This window comes from Sceloporus occidentalis, unplaced genomic scaffold, assembly GCF_023333645.1.
Source record: "Sceloporus occidentalis isolate IW3139 unplaced genomic scaffold, rSceOcc1.0.p SCAF_6, whole genome shotgun sequence".
NCBI lineage: Eukaryota > Metazoa > Chordata > Lepidosauria > Squamata > Phrynosomatidae > Sceloporus > Sceloporus occidentalis.
This window is the reverse complement of record NW_028316986.1, coordinates 27902399-27916062: the sequence shown is the minus strand read 5'-3', so window position 1 is coordinate 27916062 and position 13664 is coordinate 27902399. Positions and strand designations below refer to the sequence as shown.

The following is a 13664-nucleotide window of genomic DNA, read 5'->3' as shown; positions in this document are numbered from 1 at the left end:
CCTAGGTGGGAAAGGTCTTGGTGCCAAGCACTTTTTTTGTTCTCTTGGGCGCGTTACAGACCGCCGAGAAGCGGCAGTCTGCCGCTGCCGCCAGTTGCAGCATCCGGGAACTGCAGCAGCCAAATGGCGTGGTTCCCGGGCGCTGCCAAGAAGGAGAGCGAAAATCGCACTCCTTCTTGCGGCCCGGAAGAGACGCTGCGAGGCGCTAGTTGCGCACTCGCAGCGTCACTTCTGCCACACGACGTGCGGACGCAGGGCGTCCGTTACATCAAAATGGCGGCGGCCATGTGGAACGGCTGCCGCCATTTGTTACGGACTCTGTCCGTAACAGGGTAAGGGGTGTCTAGAAGAGACACCCCTTTTTCAAACTGGGACGTCCTGAGGACGTCCGAAATGGCGGTCTGTAACCCACCTTGGATATCTGCAGAGATGGTTGTTTCATCCTGAGATTTAGGATTGCAGTCTACTGTGACTCAATATCTCTCCAAATGAGACCTGCATATTTCTGTTGGAATGAAAGGAATGTTTTGATTTTGACTTGTGTTTATCCTCCTCAGATGCATCACTTCTCTCTTAGCCTTGTTCCCAAGGATTGCTTCTAAAATTTGATAAAGAACAGATAAACTGGCCACACTATGCCAGATGGCAACCATATTCATTACTATAATCTTGGGCAAGTCACACTCACTCAATCTCAGAGGATGGCAATAGCAAATTCCTTCTGGGGAAACTTGCCAAGAAAACCTCATGATAGGTTCACCTTAGGGTTGCCATAAATCCTTCCTAATGATTTGAAGGCAAACAACAATGAAAGAATATAAGAGTTCTGCTGGAACAGAACAATATTCTGCCTAGTCTGCAACACTGGGAAGTGCACAACCAAGACATGATGACATCCTCCTACTAATGTTCCTTAGTAATTTGGGTTTAGAGGCTACTAATATGGGAAGTAATATTAAACCATTGTAACTTGCAGCCATTTTCTTCCCTGAATTTGTCTAATTCCCTTCCAAAGGTGTCCTAGGTCAGTGATCATCACATCTTGTGGTAGCAAATAGTACATGTACGATGTGAACTACTCCTTTTAAGTGTTCTGCAATTCAAGTTTCATCCAATAATTCTGAGTTCTAATATTATGAAGGAGAAAAACAAACAAACAGCTTCATTTATATACCGCTTCATACTGAACTAACAGTGTCTAAGTGCTTTACAACTGTAAGCTAATTTTCCAATCCACATGGATGTATATACCTCTGTTAAGTCAAACAGTAATGCATTTAGGTATGTTCACATCTTTTTCATAAGCTAATGTGTTCAGTACTTTTGGGCTGCTTGGTGAATATACAAGTAATTGAGCTGACTTTCATGTCTCCTACATTGTGAAAGGGGGAACAACAACAAAAATAAAGATTTTTTAAATATACACAGGGAAAAACTGTGGAACATTTACTTATTTATTTGTTTGCATAGAACAGGTATAATAAAATGCAAACGTGATTCACTCAAATGTCTGAAATTTAACAAAGACAACAGCAAAGATCCGCAGGATTCACCTGAATTGTTTGTTATATTTTACTATTTCCTCAGTGCTGTATTTACAAATCAAAGAAACCTTAAGGCAGGAAAGCTCCAATGTACATTAGTGTAGTGGTAGTGAAGATTATGGGTTTTCTGAAAAGCTATCATATGCTAAGACAATTGTGTTTTCACATATAAATATTCAGTTTAATTAACATTAAAGGCCTTGACTCTTGACATTCATATAGCATGGGACAGTGCAAATTCAATACCTGTGTAGCAGCCAGAGAAGCGTGAAATCTGACAGTTGATGCTGCATTTGGCAGCATATCAATGTTCATTTTATCACTTCCAATTGTGTGGAAAAGTATGGAGCTTCATAAGTAGAAATGACGCCGGAGAACAGACAGAATTTCAGTGATCTGAACGGATGCTGCAGAGATAAACACACTGTATGCTTCTGTATGTCAGCCCCATAGGTAAAGCTATATATCATCTTGATTCCACAGCAGTGATCCAATCCAACCTTCATGTTCTTTTGTCATTTATTGAAGTCAACTCATTTTGGTTAAAACATTTGGATTTTTAAATATACTTGGCACAAAAGCAGGTACTCATGCTAGTAGGTACCAGCAACTTGTTTATAATTTCTTTAGGAAGAAAAATGCTATTTCAAGCTGCTTCAAGACATAATTTTATACAAGTCAGTCTTCATACACTGAAGAGTCCCATTTTCAATTTTATTTTTTCATTCTGATAATACATTATTTTAAAGAAATCTTTTCACAGTCCCAATATTACAAAGAGCAAGTAAACCATTAAAAAAAATTAATCTTCATCTGATGAATCTTCCTGTTGTTCATTCCTTAGCTTCTCTGCATAGAATCTGAAGCTTTCCTACAGTTGAGTAACAGAAGAAAAAGGGATGGGAAAGAGTCAAAACATCACATTCTTGTCTGCATTAAACTCTGGTATTCTATATTTGTTCTGCTAGCAATGATATCTTTTACAGCACAGGTGGCCCAACTTTCCGCCCATCCCTTATTCTGGCAAATATCATCTAAAGAACAGGGATGGACACCCTCCATGAACATGCACTTACACTGTTTTTTTCTTCTTGTTGTTTTAAAAAAAGGCCATGCATGATGTCAACCTGAATGTTAACCCTTCATGCATCTAAATGAAGAGTTAATATTTCTTTCTGTCACTAAACAGAATTATCTTCTAGGATATGGCACACATAATCCTATCCCCAACTACCATTTACAGCTATATTAACAAGTCTGTGTCTTCTTTTGTACATTTTCATCCTAAGGAAACATACTTAAGAAGTTATTTTAAGATGCAACCACATTTTCATATAGTTTTCCCCTCAATTAAGCAGATTTATAGAGGCCAAAGTTCATGTTTTTGTTGGCAAAATTTGTAAGGATAAGTCAAGCTGCCTGAGAAAATTAGTTCTTGTGTTTTACATTTTCATCTTGCAAATGGCATTTGGAAAAAAAAATCTTTACATTTAAAAAGTAGCAATTAGCTGACACCTTAAGCATTCTGAACTAAAGCATGCAGAACTCATTTAAAGTTTAAACACTGGAGATAAAACACTCCAAGGATGCTTGATAAATTCACACCTAAACATGAATGCTCAATTATGAACTTATACTTTAAACACAATAACCCCAGGAGGTTTCCTTCTCCCACCAGTCAAGTGTAATGCCAGATTAATACAATGCCTACAATATACTCAGCACTTCATTTGTAGACTCCTTTGAGGGTTTTCTGTGAAGCCTTAATCCCAGCATAATTAAGCATGCCACATTTTATTAACACACACAAACATGTTTGCAGAGGTATTTCTTTGAAAATAGGTAAACACTCACTGGGGGTTCAGTGAAAGGAACAGCCTCTCCTGCTTTCTTGAGGAGAACTGCCAAACGTTTCAAAAATAACTCATCTGGGTGCAATTTCTCCACTTTCATTTTCTCATACAGAGCTTTTGCTGAAGCTATATCCTCATCCAATGCTGGGAAAGAAAGAAAAAGGATTTTTTAAAAAAGTGCATAAGATATTTAAACAATTTATCTACAAGCCAAAAATTTCTTGTTCCATTCACTTCAGAAAAGGCCTACATTTCATTTGCAAGTGGCCTCCAAGTTCAGTTTGGTCGTGGTACACTCACCCCAGTTATACCCGTGAAAGAATGCCAAGCTAAGTAGATCTGAAATAGGGCTGTAGGCTTTAATCGATTAATTGGTGTGATAAAATGAACCAAAGCTTCATAATTGCAGATTAATTTTGCCTCTTGATTAATTACTGGGGCTGACAAACAGGGATGCCAAATCTTAGGGACTCCTGAGGGCTCTGCTGCAGAGCAGGCTTCAGAGATAAGCCAGCTCTCTTGTCACTCTGCCAGTTTTGGAAGGTTCCCACTTATCCTAAGGTAGCAGACATCATATTTTCCACAGTGAATCTTTGAGAGCTTTCTTTCTAATAATAACTGAAACAGGCAATGATCACGCAAGGTGAACACCAATGTATCTTGCCTTATTGTCCTATGTTATTCTGAAAGACTATTTTTTCTCATATGAGTCTACCTGTAATTTGAGAACTTCAATGGAAGTCCTTTTTCATGACTCATCACCTCAAAAAGGTTAGGTTGGTGAGAATGCCAGAGAAGGAAGGTGCTTCATCTACCACAGTGATTCCCAATCTTTGGTCTTCCAGGTGTCTTGGATTACAGCTCCCAGAAGCCCCAGTCAGGAATCCTGGGAGCTAAAATCCAAAGGAAGTCAGTCTGGTTCTATTTTTACTGAGTATTCAACAGAAAATAAAAAGATGGCTTTTAAAATTGCTTTAAAAATGAACAAACAACAAAAAGGAATAAACAATAAAACCACAATGTCAAAAATGGCTTTTAACATTATGATTTTATTGTCTATCACTTTACGGATCTTGCTGGGCAGGAATTCAACTCCTGCTCCATTATTTACATATACCACTCTACAGGTTGCTTGACCACCAATAAAAGATTCAAACAATGCACATGTATAAGGAAACTCAGGAACACTTTGAAGGCACCCAACAACATATAAGGAAGAACCAATTTAGAGTGGGCCCTCTATACACATGAGTTTTGGATCTGCAAAACTGACCATCCACAGATTACTACACCCCATATTATTAAATAGTGGCAATGTAAGTATGGGCATGCTGAAGTGTGCGTGTTCACGTTGCCATCACTGAAAAATACGGGGCTTAACTATGTGCAGTTTTCATTATCGGGGGGGGGGGGGGGGGGGCAGAACCAACCTCTGCAGATCCAAAGGGCCCACTGTATTTGTTTATTTTGTTTGGATGCCGCTTTTCTCCCAGAGTGGGACCCAAAGCAGTTCCCAGACACAGTAAATTAACAAACAAACAAACAAAAACACATTTCACAATGAAGCTTTAAAAACAATTAAACACCACCACTTAACTATATTAAATCATTTAAAAGGAACACAAAAGTTTAAAAAGATAAATAAAAAACATCTCAATAAAACGTTCTCCTAGTTACAAATTAAAGGCCTTCTTGAACAAAAAGCTCTTTGGATGCCAGGAAAAGGAAAGCAGGGAAGGGGCCGCCAGCCTAGTCTCCCACAAAACTGAGTTCCAGAAGGCTTTCTTTTGTGTCCACACCAAATGAGCCTGTGATCGTGGCAGGACAGAGAGAAAACCTTCTCCTGAAGATTTCAGATCTCTAGAGAGGATTGTATGCAGTTCTATTTGGCCTGATTATGGGGTTCTACTCTGATCATTGTGTGGCAGTCAAAATGAACTCCTATAAGTCCACTGAGTACAATAACAGTATGGAACAGCTGCAATCTTTACGGGTAAAGGAACTGCCTATATATCTTAGGTCCAGATTATGTGAAGAACTGTGCTTCCCCATATGAACCTGCCAGAACACTAAGATCTTTGAGGGAAGACTTTCTCTCGGTCCCGCTACCATAGTAGGCTCGCTTGATGAGGACACAAAAGAGAGAGCCTTCTCAGTGGCTGCTCCCACAGAAGGCTAGGCTGCCCCCCCTCACTGCTTGCATTTCATCAGCAAAATAAGATGTTTTTATTTAAGCAGATGCTTAATATATATTCATGCCAGGGTGGTGTTTGTGTTTTGGTTATGCCTTTTAGCTTTTGTATATGTTTATGTGGTTTTATATTGTCTTTAGATTATTTTAACTGTTTTGAATTTTTATTGTAATTTTTTTTTAATCTATGAGCTGCCTTGGGTCACATCTGGGAGAAAGGCAGCAAAAATGAAACAAACAAACAAACAAACAAAAGTCTATGCAAGTGGAGTGCAACCTCTGGCAGATTTGATTAAGCTGGTTCAAACATGGTCCCTATGGTAGGCTGGATGTTTCCATCCGAGTACTAGCTTGGATAGGTATGGAGAGGCTCATCGCCAGAAGGTTATCTATGAGTTGATAAACAAGCCACAGAAACTATAAATACAGTAACAGTGTGAAACAGTTGCAATCCTTATGGTTAAGGGAACTATCTATTGATTCATTATTTATTTATTGCATTTTTATGCCACCTTTCTCTCCACAAGGGTCCCAAGAACTACCTGTTTTGAGGAAATCGCAAGTGTAAGAAAAAAGTAATTATATATTCTGTTAACATAGGAGTAACATTTTCATTCTAAAACAGTTCCAGGACAAGAGGCTCAAAAAACTCAAAATTGCCTCAAGGATTACTGGCAGCTAGTCCAGGGTTTCAGACCAGACCTTGTCCAAGCCCTGCCTGGAGATGGCAGAAACTGAATTTGGGACTGTCTGCTTATAAACCATGTGTTCTGTCACTGACCTGAAGCTTATCACTCTTAATTTCTATCTCTCCCCCTGCCCAACAGTTTGTAGCAGCAAAATTTTTTACAGTGGACCCTTATTATATGCTGGGGTTTGGTTCCAAGATCCCCCATGTGTAACAAAATCTGTGTATGCTCAAGTCCCATTAAATATAATGACATACCAAATCAAGGTTTGATATTTGAAATTTATACGTTTTTTGAACATTTTCAAACTGTGTATGCTTGAATCCATGTATAAAAAATCTGTGTATAAGAAGGGCCGACTATGTGCTGGTTATGACCTCTAAAGCCCCACATGGCTTAGTTCCAGACTATTTGAAAGATTGTATCTCCCATATGAACAACCAAGAGCCCTAAGATCTTCAGGAGAAGGCTTTCTCTCTGTCCCATCACCATCGCAGGCTCGCCTGGTGAGGACCTGAGAGAGCCTTCTCAGTGGCTGCTCCTTCCCTGTGGAACTCCCTTCCACGGGAGACTAGGCTAGCCCCCTCACTGCTGGCCTTTCGTAGGCAGGCAAAGACATTTTTGTTTAAACAGGCCTTTTCAGATCTGGCAGGCTTGGTTTTATTGGGAGATGAGGGTTGGACTTGGACTTTTGAATTTTAACTCTGTATGTTTTTAAAAAAATTCTATTTGTAATTTTTATATTTTTATGATTTTAATTGTACAATTTTAACATGTTTATATATGTTCACTGCCTTGGGTCCCATTTTGGGAGAAAGGCGGGATAAAAATAAAATAAATAATTACTATCTTTGCTCTTACAGTGAGTGACAGAACCACTAAACAGGTCTTTCTTCCGGGCTTTGCAAATTATACTGAACTGATCTGATTTTCATTTACCTTTTAAATATCTGCCTTTTCAATGGGAAATACTTAATGTTACACACAGTAAAGAAATAAAAAGCCATTTTGTAGAGATGTCGCTTTCAGACATCTCTACATTTGCCAAGGAAAAACTTCCCACTCACAGCTGCAAGTGGATGAGTTGCTTACTAACTGTGGGAGGCTTCAGGACCTGCACAAAGTGATGAGTTAATGAAGGTATAATAGAACATGTTAACTTCCCATTCCTTTAAAATAGAAGTATCTATTGTATAAAAAACAAAAACAAAAAAGAATACTAAGATTATGCTTAATGGACTGCACAATTTAAACTTTTTTAAAAAGGTAATTCTTTATTCTTGGAAGTATAACAGTGGTGAAGGGTTTTTTCTCCCCGCATCCTGACACAGTCCCAAAGGTTTACATCGGCAAGACGGAATGAATACCCACAAGTTCACTGGCACTTCATTTTCCTTGTGCTTCTAGAATCTAATGCTTTCACTGTGAAGTCAAAGGGTTTCATGGCTGGCATCCATAGTTTTTTGTGGGTTTTTGGGGCTATGCGGCCAACTCTTCTAGAACATGGCTACATAGCCCGAAAAACCCACAAAAAACGAATACTTTCACTTTTTATGCCTTAACAAAATCACAACAAAAACGTCCCAGTGAAACAGATTAACTGCCCTTTACCAGTATTGTACATACAACTAGTGGGCTGGATCTATGTATACACTAACCTATATCAAGAGATCTCAGGGTGGCATAAAATGAAATCCATGTAATTTATTTAAGACAATTTGAAATAGTATAAAATAATTTAAACATTTTAAAAGTATATTAAACAATTTAACAATTCACAAGTTTAAAACCAGATAAATCCATTTAACACAGTATAAAACCATGCATGTGTACCTCACAATTGGACTTAAGTCACTAGTCATTTGTCCTGCTAATTTCATTGTGACCCATGTTCAAATAATGATTCAAACCATTGCCTCCCCCTTCCTGCAGCACAGAAAGGGGTAGGACACACAATATCAATGGCTAATATAGTTAATTAACAGCAGCTAAATCTAGTAGCTCACTGGCATTCAAAAAGTGATTTTGAAAGCTTTTAATGACACTGCAGGTCTCCCTATCTTCATATGATCCACTCTGACTTGCAGTGGCCTTCTGAGCTCTTGGACAGGCATTTTGTTCAAATCCTTTCTTTCATACCAGAGATTCTTTATGTGGGAATAACCAAGAATGAACTGAGATCTTCTGAATGTTAAGCACATAGTCTGGTACTGAGATCATCTCCTTGCTTTCATCCCATACCATCAAGTACTAGGAACATTTCACTAGTGTTGTTTCTTTAGTCTGTCCTGTTCTCTTAGAACAGCGTGTTTGAAACAGGCTTAAAACACCCACCTTCTGAAGGCTTCCCAGATAAAACTAAGTTCCAGACACTTCCCAGTTCTGATTTCACTATCATCTTGTTATTATTTTATTTTTATTGTATAAGCTGCACTGTCAATATTTACAGAGAAAATAACACAAGAATGTGATGTAAAATAACATGGACAGCCTTACCATAGCATTTCATGAGGTAAGAGTTAACAGTCTTGATATCTGTGAAGTCAGGAACCAGAGTCAGCAATGCCTTAATTCTGTGAGCCTATAAAAATTAAAGGCAAGGACACAGAATTTCATTTAATAAATATCAGAGGGACACTACAAAAATCTAGGCCCAAAGAGTCAAAATATATTATGGACATGATTTAGAAATATGCCTCTGATTGATTTTTTTAAAGAGAAGAATTATGGGAAAAATATTGTTAAGATTATAGAGGTTTTCTTTGATCCTGGCTAATATTGTCATACATGCTCCATTAATAATACAAGAAAGAAAGGGAAAAAACAACAAGCTGACTTATATCAAGTCAAAGAACTGATCTATCTACCTCAGTAAAGACCATCAGCCGGTCTTCTGTTTCAGGTAATCCTATAGGAGATGGCAGAGATTAAGCCTGGAATGTTCTTCATGCAAAGCATTCCCTCTGTCACTGAGATACAGCCATTTCTCATTAGTGTAATACCACCATGCATTCGGCAAAACAGTGTCCTTGCTTCAAACCTCATAACTATTTCTAAACCTAGAGACGAATGAGATTATTGCACTGCTGAAAAACATGTCTTTCTGACTTTGAAAAATGGCTGTCAAAGCGAGTTCAGGGACCCGCATTGGATCTGGGCTCTATTCAGATGGCCTTTTGGGAGAGAAAAACCATGCGATAACACTACAGTACAGCCTGAATGAAGCTTGAATTCGGCAGCGGTAAGACGCTTTATTCAGTGGTGTAATCTCCTAAAACACTATCATGGGCTTCTATGAATGTAGCTGCTTAGAAGGGACCACTAAAGAAAAATACATATGCATTTGCAGATGCTTTCCAGGCTTGTAAAGGCCCTGGATTGTAACCTATTTAGGCTTACTAGAAAAGCACCAAGCGCCAAGAATATCCTGTAATTATTTTGAACATGCACACATTTCAAAAGAAAGAAACTCCAACTGGATCCATCAAAATTACTATGATTTCTACAGCTCCTACTCCTCCAATGATAGGAGGCTTTCTTGGTGGACTGTGTCCTTAGAAACTTTGTAGTTTTCAAGCTTCATATGCATCTTGAAACAGGGCAATTACTAGCACTTAAGCAGAATACCATTTACCACATAAATATTTTATGAATGGTTTTCTGACATGCAGATCTTATAAATAACAAAAAAATTCAGAGAACTCCCCTACTTATCTTATATTAAAGAATTCAAATCTTCTTAAGTTTTCCTCTTTTCTTCTAATGCTCTGTAACTCACAAGGGAAGTGCTTCTGAGTCTGCCTAATTACCTACTCAAATTCCTCAATAAAGTAAACTTCCTTTTTGGAATTTGGTGGTCAGCTCCCACCCCAAGTTTGGAAAATTTATTTTCAACTTTTAAAAGCATCCAGTTAGCATGGCCACTGTAGTGCAAACCAGTAACTTCTCCATGCTGTGGTCAGCAGCTACTGTGAGTACCAGCAAGGATATGCCCTGGAATGGGCAGGATGACCCATTTCACTATTATGTTAAAGCAATTTTGAGATCCACAACTTTAATTTAGAAGTTAAGTGGCAAGGCTCTATCTCTCAGTTCTTGATAAAATTTAGGAGCTGTCTCAACCAGTGCATTTCTATGGATTCACATGGGAAGGCTAGCACCATTTTCTGAATGTGATGATTATGATGGTGCACAGCGAAGTTCTCTTTCAGGTGGTACCCACCTTTCAAAGCCTTGCACACAATTGCTGTCTGAACAAAGGTTTCACTTGCACAGTAAATAAAATCACCACCACATTTGTTTTGAGATAACTGGAATGTCTAATGTTCCCACTATAATTCTGAAGAGTTGCACTGTGTTCATCAGACCACTATGACTAATTCAACCCAAGCATTTAAAAATAAAAAGGTGGAATGATGGTCCAAAACACACTGCAGAAATAATCCAGTTTGAGACCGTTTTAACTGTCCTGGCTCAGTGGTAAAGAATTATCGGAATTGTAGCTTTGTGAGACCTTTAGCCTTCTTTGTCACAGAGCTCTGGTGCCACAATAAACTACAATTCCCAGAATTCTCTAGGACTGAGCCAGAGCAGTTAAAGTTGTCTCAAACTTGATTATTTCTGCAGTGTGTTTTGGACCTGATAGCAAACAGGCCTTTCCTCAGTACAAGAATCAAGTGAATTGGATCTCGGGAAGAGCTTGATATGCATCACTATCTTCCAGATACTGCTGCCTGTTGCTGTTTTGCTGACAAGAGTAGCCACAGGTCAGTTTGAACATCCGCGTTCATCAAAAATTTTCTAATTACACTGGCATGTAGGCATGAAACTATCTATCTATCTTATACATGTATCTTGCAGCACATCTCCTAACATTATGTGCCATTTGATTTTTGTTTACCCAATTTTATTTTTCAGTTTATGAAAAGAAAATAAAAAAGTGAAAATCAGTAGGATAAAACCGTAACTCAACTGCTGAATCAGTTATTTTCTGGAAAAATGCTGTATTACAATGATGTCTGAGGCATCACTGATAATATGCTCCATCTCCTCCCCAAGTAAAAAGTAAAAACAAAAAAGCACAAAACCAAAAAGAAACCCTCAACAACAACACAGCAAGCTCGCAGGCTTTGGTGATTCAATCTGAGTATTTTCTTGTTTTGGTTCTGCAGCTGTTGAGAAAGTGCAAGGTGTCAACATCTATTATGAATGGCACATAACATAAGCACTGACATCAGGCCATGCTTACATGAAGATGATAGAAGAGCATATGAATTACACTCAGACCAAAAAGAAAAAGTTGATATACCTGTCCCGGTTGCTCAGCTGTCTTTGCCAAGAAAGCCACCAGAGTCTTCTTCTGTTCACCTATTGCACCGCATCTCTTGAAAGACAGAAACAAGGTTGGGACATGGTGGGGTAAGGTGAAATTAAATGATGTAATATTGTTATCAAAGACCTTAATGGTTGACCACTTATTTCAAACTCACAGACAGGAAAACAAATGGGATGGCAAGCTGATTTTCCTTCTTTTTCTGGCAAATGCTGTCCTTGGCACAATAAACATTGGGCTTGCTTAAAAGAGGGGAGGGAGAGAAATGAACAAATGCTTTAACATCCCACAGAAAAGAGATTTAGGGCTGTAAAAGAAAGAAAGCATGTGTGTGTGTGGGGGGGGGGGGGGGGGAGAACACTATTCCTCTCCAATTATTCTGCCAAGCATTCACAAGTGAGCTAGGGATCATAAGGTTAATTATACATTTAATAAGGTGTCAGGGAGATAACTGCTCGTTTCTTTATAAAAATTAAAATGTACAAAGCAAGTTCTCTTTAAAGTATAATTACCTACACTTATGCATACAAAAGGACTGATTTCAATCTCTCTGTTTTATAAAAGGCTTTCTCTGCAACAGACAGCCAGTGCTCAAGAGACAAAAGTTAAACTCAAAAAAAGTTTATATGACAGACCCGACAAATCAAGTGTCTGTCCCACTGTAGAAACCAGAGGGTTTTTTTTTTTAAAAAGGCAAGATAATATTTTAGTTTATGCTCAACAGTGTCATATTGAAAATCTGAAAACTGCACACTGATTTCTTTCTCTAGAAAAGCTTAAAACATTCTGTCAAAGTTAGAACTTCAGTGTATCAGTACATTCCGCTTGGCAAAGCATGTATATACATAGACACATCACTTTGTAAGCAAATGCTGCAGATGGTTGTGAAAAACAACAACAACAACTAATTCAGCAACCCAATGGTCCATTGCAAATTCTCACTGTGGTAGGACAAGGCCTGTTATGTTTTGATTTGTGCATGTTCGGAGTTAATACAATTTTTACAGGGGTTTACACAAAAGGGTTGTGAAAGACACTGCACAATTGCTCGGCACTATCACTTGCACACTGAACTAGTGCAAATGAGCTGGTGTGAATTTTCACCCAACAAGCATTAGTTGGATTTAGGCCAAGGCATTTAAAACTGTCTTGTCAAGTTCTTGGAGATGCAAATGAAGTTTATTGTTGGGAAGACCTAATGAAGAGCAAAAGGAAGCTATCTGACATCTCTCTACATCATTTACCACTTTCTTTCAAGGAAATGACCCATCACACATAAAGAGAAAGACAAGCCATCCTCTTTAACAAATTGTAAACTATGACAACAAGTCACAAAATACTGGCTTTAAAGCTTTTTAGTAAAGGGTGTAAATAGAACTTGACAAATAACCTGATTCTAAATAAATGCAAAAAAATATAGAGCTGAGAATTGGATGGCACATACTACAGCCTCTCTAGTGTTATGCACAATCTGTATTAAAGGCTATTGAAAATGAGCGACCACTGAAAATGAGCTTGGAGTGCAAGCTACAAAACTGAATGTAGTGACTGAAAAATATTTCTAGCAATCTGATGGTGGAAATAACCTCCCTTTCATAAAGGCATCCAAAAGGTATAAATTCTATCCTTTGGGTAGTAGGGGTTGTATGTACACTATTATCTATTCAAATTTGTAGTCCATTAATGCTTATTTAGAAAATAACCCTGGAGAAACAGGACTCACAATTATGTGAAGAAACTCCACACTTACAGGGAGCTTTCTGCTCTACTGTTAAAAATAACTGGGAAGATTGACAACTTCTTCCTTAAATTTTCAAATGGTAAATCGTAGGAATGGCTTGATAAAATTTCATGAAAGCAAAACTTAGTATGCATGTATAATTCCTATTAATTTAAACATAAAAGTCTTACTTCTCCAATCTCATAAATAATAGTACATTCTTGTAATTTTGAATAAAATACAGTTGGTCTTTGGTATCTATGGGGGATCCAATCCAGACCTCCTCCTGTGGATACCAAAATCTGTGGATGCTCAAGCCTGCGTTGTCCCTAATG

General features: G+C 38.2%; 1 protein-coding gene across 1 annotated transcript in view; it reads right to left on the bottom strand.

Annotated features, from left to right (window-relative positions):
* Positions 1–1482: 1482 nt before the first annotated feature.
* The window catches only part of LOC149310550 (leucine-rich PPR motif-containing protein, mitochondrial-like), a 139445-nt gene continuing 127263 nt past the window's right edge, over positions 1483–13664 (bottom strand). The window contains exons 35-38 of the mRNA XM_089529170.1: positions 11586–11660; positions 8774–8858; positions 3399–3541; positions 1483–2415 (exon numbers count right to left, since the gene is read on the bottom strand). Of these exons, the coding sequence (XP_089385296.1) occupies positions 2347–2415; positions 3399–3541; positions 8774–8858; positions 11586–11660 (372 nt within the window). The 3' untranslated portion in view covers positions 1483–2346. The remainder of the gene's footprint in view (positions 2416–3398; positions 3542–8773; positions 8859–11585; positions 11661–13664) is intronic.